Here is a 10,688-nt window from a genome sequence, read left to right on the forward strand (position 1 = left end):
AACAAGAATTCGACGGAAAAGAGAGGCATTTAACACAGCCGTGTAAGTAGGGTTCATAGTAATATTACGATACTTGGAGCATATCCATATTGCTGCTTTTTCTATAATTCCAAGTGGATTGATCAGTACAAATCGTCTTGCTGTGTTCGACAAACATTGCTGATAAAATCGATGTTTAATTCAGTTGTCAAACTTTTGTTGTTTGAGAGTGACAGCAGTGGGAGAAATAACACAGGTTCCCTCGCGTGGGGCGATAAAACGTAATTTGATTTGTCTGATCCGCATACAGCAATCAAGAAATTAAAAGTGATACTTTTTTATGATTTCATATTCGTCTGGGTAGAAAAATCGATTTTCTATCCTTCCTGGAAATAATTCCGCCCCACTTGGGTCTCCATTTCCCGTTTGAGAAGATCTAGACAATCAGGTTTTCGTTATAGCTAATTGGAAGGCCTAAACGCAGCAACAACCGCACACGAACAATATATCCACACTTCTCTTCAGATTAGTTTTCTGTCGGTCCTGTCCAGCAACTCATCCAGATCCTCCAGACAGCTGAACAGGTATCTGTGACACTGAGTTGGCCCTTCAGGCTGATAGGAAAGCTAAAGGTAGTCCCATAGCCTTTTTGAGGCCGAAGGGACAGTACGTTGTTATCCACTGTATCTAGATTACGGTAGGAAAGGCGGATCCCAACCTTGTCCTTCCGCCGCCTTTTGCCTCCCCATTTTTACACCTGGGTGGAGTGTGGAAAGTGACTTTCCCAAGGGGCACAACATCGACGACATGTAAGGGGATTCGAACCCAGGACCTCTGTTTTCTGGACCGTTGCGCCAACGCGACGTCAATAGGAATTGAAGGAACTACTCAGACAGGTAACTGAAGTAGTTCCTACGCCCAACTGAAAGACTGTTGGTTGGCTGGTTGGTTGCCTGATTGGTTGGTTGGTTGGTTGATTGGCTGGTTGACTGGTTGGTTGGTTGGTTTCAAGCTACAAATGGGATAGTGATGGAGGAAAGTAGTCAGTCAATCGATCCAGATGGATGCTACTCTACAACATCATCAGGTTTCTACAGAGAAGCTCAACCAGTGGTCACTACAAATGTCCTATCTGTGCAAACAGTCGGAACAGAAACAGCGGCCGCTCTAGAAGACTGTTACTCAACGCCATCAGGTATCTATGAAGAAGCAAACACCGTGGAGCCAAGTAAAATCCCCACCAACCAAACAATCACTCCAATAACAGAAACAGCGGCCGCTCTAGAAGACTGTTACTCAACGCCATCAGGTATCTATGAAGAAGCAAACACCGTGGAGCCAAGTAAAATCCCCACCAACCAAACAATCACTCCAATAACAGAAACAGCGGCCGCTCCAGAAGACTGTTACTCAACGCCATCAGGTATCTATGAAGAAGCAAACACCGTGCAGCCAAGTAAAATCCCCACCAACCAAACAATCACTCCGATAACAGAAACCTTGGCCGTTCCAGAAGACTGCTACTCGACGCCGTCATGTATCTATGAAGAAGCGGAACCTGTAGTGATGCCTGACGGTTTCCCTGGTCATTCTAGAAGAAGAGGCACTACTTTGACTGTGCAAGACCTCAACATGGAGCAAGCAGCTGATCGCACCGGTTCTTCTTCTGGTAAGTAGAACTTTTGATTACGAATTGGAATATTCGTTCATTCTATCAGATCATTATTGTGGTGCATAGTGTCATATAGGGCAGCAAGTTCCCTTGCTATTTCAGTAATAGGGTTTTTATTTTACAGGGAGGGGTTGCTAGCCCTTCCCCTCTGACGTGCCCAAGGCACCTCCTCCATTTTACGTCCTTTCCGAAATACGGGTGCAGGGCCAACCAGGATGTCCCCAACCAAAGATTTGAACCGGGGTCTCCCAGTTACAAACTAACTGGAACCAGGAGCTCAACTGTGAGGCTGCTACCAGTTGAGCTACAGGGAAATGCCTCTTGACTTTGAATAACAGGCATTATTTTGCTGCTTGACAGCTAATGTTCAATCCATCCAATCAAATCACATATATCTTGAATTTATGATAGACCCAAAGTACATTCACAATGTCCTGTGTCATCACGTTATATCATGATGCGAGAGGTGTGAAGATCAGATATTTTCAGTATACTTGTAACTTGGGTATGAACCTGCGAACCGTTACGTTCTCGCCGAGGACGGCTCGATGTTAACTTAGGGGTGGGTGTAGGAGTGGACAAAATAGAACGGTGGGTTTATATTATTGGTGCGCAGTAACTGTTGTTTTGTGCAAGCTGTAGGAACATCTGAGTGTAATATTGTTCTCCTTCCCCAACACTGTAATCAGTCAATTATTGTGGTGCTATTATTGTCAACTACGTGTGAGTTTTTGATGAACTGAAATACAAAGAGGTGCGATACTTTGATGAACTGAGTAACAAGTAACAGGTACATGAAATAGCCAATGTCACGCAGTATGTCTAGACCTGGTCTAGCCGTTCGTCTGAAGAAACAGAATAAAGAGCCGGGAGTTGTGGAGTTGGAAGGACAGTTGGATCCAGGTTGAGTCTGAGCGGCAGTACAAAGAGTGTGTCCCAACTCAATGGCTCCCGTGCGTGTGTGTACGGCAATGCTGTGTCCTGTGTGTGCTTCTTAGTCCTGTAGGCAGTTCCTCGTGCAGCATTCCCAAAAAAACCGGGTCGTAACATCGACCCCACTTACAATGAGTTGATATTATATACGGACTTTCTCGATCATAACGGTCTGATAGGCCAAGACTCTCTCTTCTCAGACCGTGCAGAAGAGGAACCAGCTCTTCGTGACCGAATCCGCCTTTTCCTCTCACGCCCCCGGCGGGTTTGTGTTGCCATCACGCTGTGTGTTGCTGTAGCAGTGATATCCTTGGGAATCATCGTCCATTGCACCTCAGAAACCCGTCACTTGGACCGTCTGAATCCTGTAACACTACAGGGAAATATTCAGGTACATGGGCTTTCAAAAGATCCTCTAAGGCCACACTGATTTGACTATATCGATGACATCCTCTGGGCATTGCAAAATTGATGCGAGCGTGCGAAAAAAAAAAAAAACTAAAGGTGGGCAAAAAAGACAGGAAAAGGGGCATAGTATGACATAAGTATCCTTTTTCCGACATTTTTTGCAATTCACGGCATACATGTGCTCATTTTACAGCTTCTTTGTACTATTTACAGTATGGTCACAAACGTTTTGGAAATGGACGAAAATGATGCGCGCGCGGATGTCACCCATGTAATCGAGTGGTGGCCTAACATATTACAAAATTGGCACATCATATCCACGTATGATATAATGTATGTATCTGGGTTGCACCACAGTATGATTTATTGTCTGATTTTTAGATTTGTCTGGGCATGAAACCAACCCTGGACAGATTAATGAATGTATGAATGTGTTTGTCGTACATAAAGATTGTACATGTATGTTCGCCTACTTTTCAGTCGACGGGCGTATACACAGGTCATTCCCCGAGTGAGCGCCCCTGGCGATATTGGACGGATACTGCAGCTGTGGTCACCGCTGTACAGGAACCCGCTAATACGGTAGTTATCACCTTCGCCTAGAGGGTTGTGTCTGCCTGGCCGTCTGTATGTATGTGTTTGTGTTTGTGTGTGTGTGTGTGTGTGAACACGATAACTCAAGAATGCCTGGATGGATTCAATACTTGTTGTGTGTGTAGGTCTTCTTAAGACCTCGAAATGATTAGATTTTGGCTTGCTATGGTACTGCAGCGGAACTTCCTGTTTTAATTGATTGAAGACCTTTATTGTATGTTCGTGCCCCGAGGGGCTAGATACAGGTCGTTTAACACAAACATAACTAACATCTAAGTGACATATACAGTGAAATATGTACAGCACATTGTGTAAACATACATGGTAGAAGAAAGGGATAAGCTAAGCTAATCTAGTAAAGTCAACTTCTTCTCGCTTCTTTGTACATGTGTAGATGTATGAACAGATCATGTTTCTTATACAAGGGTTATCTAGACGCAACAAAAATATGAATTTATCCGTTGCGTTTAAATATTCAAAGTATGGGAATTTCTCATTAATACATTTGAAAAGAACATTTCTTTCTATATCGTAAAGTTTACAATCTAAAATGAAGTGCCGCTCATCTTCTATTTGATTTAACTCACAATATTGGCAAATTCTATGCTCTAGAAGCGTGTGGTTGTGCCTTCCTGTTTCAATATGTAATTTGTGACAACTAATCCTGAATTTAGTGACAGCTACTCTATGCTGTATGTTACTTATAGATAAATACTCTTCTTCCTTATACAGGGACTTAAAAAGTCGGTAAGTTCGTAATTTGTTGCTATAAGATTTCTCTCTATCATCATTGTGAATTTCGGATGAGAATGTTTGGGTGTAAATATCTTTCAAACGTTGGCTAATGGAATTGATGATAGGAGTCATGTTTGTTCCCAGGGATACCTGGGGGCTCCAAACGAAGGCAAAACCACACCCTTCTAGTATCTTACGAACACCAGACGCCCAACATCTTTTACCATTAGAATCTAGCAGAAATTGACATGAAAGAGCGTCCGCTTGTAGACTGTCAGCTGGCACGTTCTGGCGCATTCTGAGGAAATGTTTGATGGCGTTAAGGGATGCTTCAACTTGAATTGGGTACCTCCCTAGCTCCGCTCTTGACGCAAGGTTACTGGCTGATCTGGGAACATTTAGGGACTGTTTGCAGAATTTGAGATGAACGGATTCGATGGGGCAGAATTTAGGACTTTTAACTGCGCCCCAAATTTCTGAGCCATAGAGTAGAATAGGTTTTACACAGGAATCAAAAAGTTTGTTTTTAACAGATAATGGGGCATTGGCTTTATTCAGTGACCGTTTGATTGCAAATAGAGCTTTTAAACCTTTGGAACTTAAGAATTTGTTGTTTGCTTTGAACGTGCCAGCTGAGTTTACAACTATACCTAGATAAGTATATGACAGAAGTAGAAGACAGTTATCTACAGAGCTGTTTGGGGATTTGTCTAGATTTTTGAAATGCTTTAACCATTCCTCGTCAGAAATTTGGTTATCCTCAACTGTTTTTTCTGGTTTCAATTTATTGATTAAATCCCAGAAGGCACTTGGGCTTCTTTCCTTTAATAATGATAATTGATTCATAATTTGTTGATGAAAATCCCGTTTTTTCTTTTTCAGTAATTTCTTGTATTCTTTTTTACATTGAAAGAACCTACCCCTAATTACTGGATTAGATGGATTTTTTTCAAATAGAGAGGCAATGTTTTTAACTTCACGCTTCATTTCCTTACATGTTTTGTCAAACCATTTCTTGTTTTGCATTCTTTGAGGGCGCTTCCTAATTCTTTTTAAACAGAGCGACTGTTCGCCCGCCTCTCTTAGAATAGCGCTAAATTCGGAGACATGTTTTTCGATTTCCATTGTGTTTGTGTTTTTTTGGCAAATAGAGGAGAGAGTGTGAAGTCTTTCGGTAAAGTCAGGTTTACTAAGTGAATAGAGGAATTTTTCGGTAGATTTTTCGTTCCAGTGGAACCGTTTGGGGAGAGGTTTGGACTTTGGGCTTTTCTGTTTTACTTCGTAATTGTGCTTTGTTGGATTTGAGTGAATCAGAGTCGAAGTCATGCAATGGTCTGAGAATAGCGTAAGCGGATTAACACGAAAAGATAAAATGTGTGGGATAAAGGACTGGCTGGAAATCATATAGTCTACAGTGCTGCTGCCGCGGGGTTGATGGCAGGTGAATTTGCCCTGTAGATCGCCAGCCACCCTTCCGTTTAGTATTCTTAGGTTTGCTTGTGCGCACAGATCGATGACGAGTCTACCAAATTTGTTCGGAGGCGATTTGTCCATGTGTTGTCTGTCCGTGGAGAATGGACAGCTTACACCCTCGTCAGTGCTTTCATCCACATAATCGAGTAGATTTCCAAGGCGGGCATTCAAATCTCCACCAAGTAGTATAAACCCGGCGGAACTGTATTTAGATATTTCGTTTTCAAGAATTTCTAGTGTGTGGTTGTCTGAGTACTTATGCGTTGTAGATGCACAGGGGCTTATATATGCTGAACAAATAAACAAATCTTTGGGTAGACCTAGTAGTTGTCTATCTATCTGTACCCACAGAACGTCTGTAGATTTGGATGGTGCTTTCTTTATGAAATTTGTGTATTTTTTCTTGTAGAAGAAGATAATTCCCCCCGAGGATCGTTTCGCACGTTTGCTCTTTTGTCTACTTTGATGGAAGAAATTGTAATCAGGAATGTTAATTTTTGAGTTGTCTGTGCTCCAGGTCTCTAGGAGCGAGAAGAAGTCAAATTTGTTTACACAGGACACAAGATCTATATCGTCTAATTTAGAGCCTAGCCCATGGACGTTCCAAATGCCAAAGCTTTTGCTTCCTGGAAATGATTTCATTTTGTTGGTAATTTTTTAGAGAAAAAGGAACAAACAAATTGTGTCTTTATCATACAAAACCCCAATACTTCGCAGGATGATACTAGTTAAGCAATTAAAGATAATGATAATAGATATTCTAAGACTAAAACTACGTAGTACGTAGATTGAGTGCATCTAATATACCTAGACCTACAAATATTCTAACAGTTATGTACATAGTAAGCCTGGGGTAGGCACCGTTAGGCAACACGTTTTAAAAACAAGGCTGATACCATATTTAACCTTATAAACTCAATATAACAGTGTATGTTAAAATATAAATCCTACCATATGGCGAACAAGGGTGGCCACATCATGTTGCGATGCCATGACCAGGGTACCGGGTGGCATGGGTGGTGGGTTCATCTGGGATGGTCCATGGTGGGGCTGGTTCGGGGTTGCGTTGGCCCGGGTACCGGAAGGAGGAGGAGGTCCCCACGGCGCGCCAGGAGGCCGGAACACAGGAGGGCTCCAGGGTCCAGGGGGAGGGAGCGGAGACACGGGCGGGCTCCAGGGTCCGAAGGGTGGTGGTCCGAAGGGTGGGGGTCCGAAGGGTGGTGGCTGACTCCACGGTGCCTGAACGTGCTAGTTCATTCTTGTCGTTCATGGCTGGCACTGTCTCGGGCGCAGACGCGTTACGTCCCTGTACAGACTTGGGGAAGGTGTGGACACAGGTCTTCGGTCATGTCCTGATGTTGAGTTGTGGACGGGCCTGAGTGAATGAGAAGGCTGTGCCTGATTGTTCAAAGTAGGTGTGGCACCATCTGAAGAACCGATCAAAGCGTCTCTGTATGATCGGTTCTGAGATATTGTAATCGCCGCAGGTTGGTTCCTCCTAGCCGTGTACTGACCTAGGCCCAAGAGTGGGTTGACTGCTCTCTTGATGTTGGCGGCCAGAACACGTATACCGGATCTATTGACATGGTAACCGTCTGATGTATAGAGCGCACTTTTGATTGTCCCGGAGTCTACAAAGTTTGCGCTGTCTATAATGTGTACGTAGCTGGTTTCATTGGCAGCTACTTTCAGAAATGTGTTGACGTCATCCCCGATGTCTTGTAAAGTGGGGTTATCCCTTGGTAGGATAGAAGACAAGACAAGGTTGGAGTGGGGATATTTATCATGGGTAGTTTGGATGAGGTTGCGGAAGCCTTCGGTCACCGTCCCCGCGTCCGGTGTACGGCGAACGTCATTTGTTCCGACATGAAACAAAATCACCGCGGGGTCGGTCAACTCTGAGTGTTGGATGTACTGGGTGGCTTCTGTCAGATTGAATGTAAGATCCTTTTTCACGCATTTGTTGGGGTACAGAATGTCTGGTTTGAGTGCTTTTGTGTTGGAGTCCCCGAGGATCAGAATGTCCGGTAGCGGGTCTTTGTTCTGTTGATTGGTCTTGGTTGTCTCGTCTGGCGCAGTCTTTTCACGGCGGGTAGAGCGCGTAGACTGATTTGGTTTTGAATCAGCAGGTCCCCGTGTGCCGTGTTTTGACCCCATGTGTGAAATATCGGTGTCGGGGCGGTCAGAGATATCGCCCAGGACCTCGAAACGATTCTGAACATTCACTGAAACGATTTCTTGAATCAACTAATATCTCATGTTCCGGACATGCTGTGGTAATGATTTCACAGTGACAAATAGCTCTTGGGAGGGAGAGTAAATCCTGCAAGTTTGGACCCCTAGCTACTTTTTTGGAACTGCATGAGCCAAACTTTGAAAGGGAATAAATCAAGAAAGGGTTGACAGATCGTCATGTTTTTTTGGTGTGTAGATAGCCTATGGCGTGGTTAACATAACCATATGCTAATCATGCAAATGATGATCTAATTTGTATAATTAATGAGGAAACTTAAACAATCCGCTGAATATATACTAGTAGTATATGACTGAGAAAGACAGGAATATCAGTAGATATCAATTATGCAAATGAAGACCTAATTTAGATGATCAATGGGAAGATACTATAATTCCATAGTGGTAAATGATAGGAATTTTTAGTCTTGCAGCATTTGGAAGGTAAGCGAATTTGGACGTTATCAGACATAATTTATGATAGAATTATTATAAAATGCTCCCAAAGCCTTCGTTGTTAAGCTAAGATAAGACTTTCATACTTTGAACAACTTGCTTTATTTGGGTAAAGAAGATGATCAACTAATATAATTTATGCAAATGAGGACCTTATTTGCATAATCAATGAGAAATATTCATCATATGTCACTAGACCATTGCAGTAGAAGAAATACTACTATACTCGAAAAGATAAACATCTTTTGGCGAAGGTATGAGGTCGTGGAACTCTATTTCTGTTTTCGTCCTTGTTTGCTTTCTTTTATTCATTGACAAACATTGCAAATTGTATTTTGCAAATATTGCCAGGGCTGATACATACATACATAAATATATATGAAAGGCAATTTTGTGATATGAATGGTCCTCTTATTGTAGCCTGGCTTATAGAAGCTAACAAACGACTAACAGAACGATATTTTTTTCCAGACATCATCTACCGGTGCAGTGGAACCTACAAGAAGTGTACATGCTGCTCTACACACCTCCGGCACAGCTGATGGTAAATATACAAGTGCTAAACATTCTCATAGAAACCCGACCTTGAAATCATTTCAATGAATCACGGATGTTTCTTACAAACGACAGACATTTTCAGTGTGGCCAGAAATGGGAGCATATTCGAAAAACAAACCCCCTTGCAAGCCTTTCGTGTTTCCTGATTAACGTTAAACCAAAATTTGTCAATTTGACGGAAGTTTTGCCACTCATTTCAGGCTCTGAAATGATGTGTATGCCCATGATGTAAAACGCTTCCTTGATCAGCATTGCCAAAATGTTTAGTTTTCCCCCAAAAGGTAAGGGTTAAATGATATAAAATTAAATGATATCAAATTATGAATATGTTGTGTTTGTTACTGCAGAAACGGCAGGCGGTGAAGTTACTCGGCAAAGTGTCACGTTTGGCGGGATAGGATCCGGACCAGGACAGTTCGCTCGTCCTACTGGAGTTGTCGTATCATCTACAAGCAAGATATTCGTCGCTGATTACACCAACCATCGGGTACAGGTCCACAATATGGACGGTGCCTACGTTCGCCATTTCCCAACAGCCGTGCCAAGAATGGCGGGTGAGATTATGTTACCACACGACATCGCCATCGACTGTCAGGACAACCTGTGGGTGGTAGGGACAGTGGTGTTTGTTGGCCACCGTGTTGTACAGTACAACAGAAATGGCCAAGGGTTGACCATGTTTAAAATCCAGAGCGATAGATTCTGCAATGGAATTGCCGTGGACCTACGAAATGACCGCATTGTTGTGGCTAGCCAAGACAGTGGCAAAGTAGAGATATTTCAATCGGACGGCTCGTTGGTAGGGACGTTCGGCGAAAATTTTTCCGTTTCAAGAAACATCGCTGTCAACATAAAGGGAAACATTCTTATGTCATACAGCAGCTTCGTACACGTATATAACGGGATAGGACAGTTCCTATTCAGTTTTGGAGGCCGTGGAAGCCTGGCGAGTCCCAGGGGCATCTGTACAGACAGCTCCGGCCACGTTCTCGTAGCGGATCGTAAGAACAAGCGGGTTTCAATGTTTACAAGCCACGGTCGGTTCGTTCGCCACGTGGCCAACGGACTGAAAACGGTGAACTACGTCGCTGTGGGACCAGAAGGACAGTTAGTGGTGACTAATACTATTGGAACTATAACCATCTACCCGAGTTACCGATGAACCTGCATTTTGAAGTCCGCGTGAGTTTTTCTGGATCGTGTAATCACGTTCTGCTCAGCTGTGATGAACAGAAATTGTGAAAGTAGTTTTATTGCGATATTTATTCATGTATTTATTCATTTATTCATTTCATCTTGAGACACCTGGGTGGCCCAAACAGCTGTGATAGCTGATTTTCATTGTGGCCCAGTATCAGCAATTGAGTGTTGATTAATGTTACTCTAGAAGTCTATCATTATGTTTCGCCAACGAAACATATTGTTTTTGTCACGTTTCTTCTCCTTCTCCTCCTTCTCCTCCTCCTTCTCCTGTCAAATCTTCAAATCGCTTCTTCTCGGTCGTCCGTCCACCAAATTAGCTGAAATTTGGTATGCAGGTAGATTACGTGTATACCCCTAGACCCTTTTAAAATTTTTTTGGATATAAGTTTTTAAAATGATTTTATCGAGTGTTGAAACCTAAGGACCTGAAATTTGGTGTAGTTGT

At 42.9% G+C, this 10,688-nt stretch overlaps 1 protein-coding gene across 1 annotated transcript; it reads left to right on the forward strand.

Moving 5' to 3' along the window:
• The first annotated feature begins 3,298 nt into the window (after positions 1-3,298).
• Positions 3,299-10,427, forward strand: LOC136426752 (tripartite motif-containing protein 3-like). The gene is made up of 3 exons (XM_066415489.1): positions 3,299-3,574; positions 8,954-9,026; positions 9,388-10,427. The coding sequence occupies exons 1-3, from the start codon at positions 3,422-3,424 to the stop codon at positions 10,200-10,202; spliced, it is 1,041 nt and encodes a 346-aa protein (XP_066271586.1). The 5' UTR covers positions 3,299-3,421; the 3' UTR covers positions 10,203-10,427.
• The last annotated feature ends 261 nt before the right edge of the window (positions 10,428-10,688 follow it).

Source organism: Branchiostoma lanceolatum, chromosome 2, assembly GCF_035083965.1.
Source record: "Branchiostoma lanceolatum isolate klBraLanc5 chromosome 2, klBraLanc5.hap2, whole genome shotgun sequence".
NCBI lineage: Eukaryota > Metazoa > Chordata > Leptocardii > Amphioxiformes > Branchiostomatidae > Branchiostoma > Branchiostoma lanceolatum.

What these genes read in the sequence shown, in the direction of transcription:
- LOC136426752 (XM_066415489.1), top strand. Translation starts at nt 3,422, where the DNA reads ATGTGTTTGTCGTACATAAAGATTGTACATGTATGTTCGCCTACTTTT. An exon ending in TACAGGAACCCGCTAATACG is followed by an intron (nt 3,575 to 8,953) that starts GTAGTTATCACC and finishes ATTTTTTTCCAG; the next exon opens with ACATCATCTACCGGTGCAGT. An exon ending in CACCTCCGGCACAGCTGATG is followed by an intron (nt 9,027 to 9,387) that starts GTAAATATACAA and finishes TTGTTACTGCAG; the next exon opens with AAACGGCAGGCGGTGAAGTT.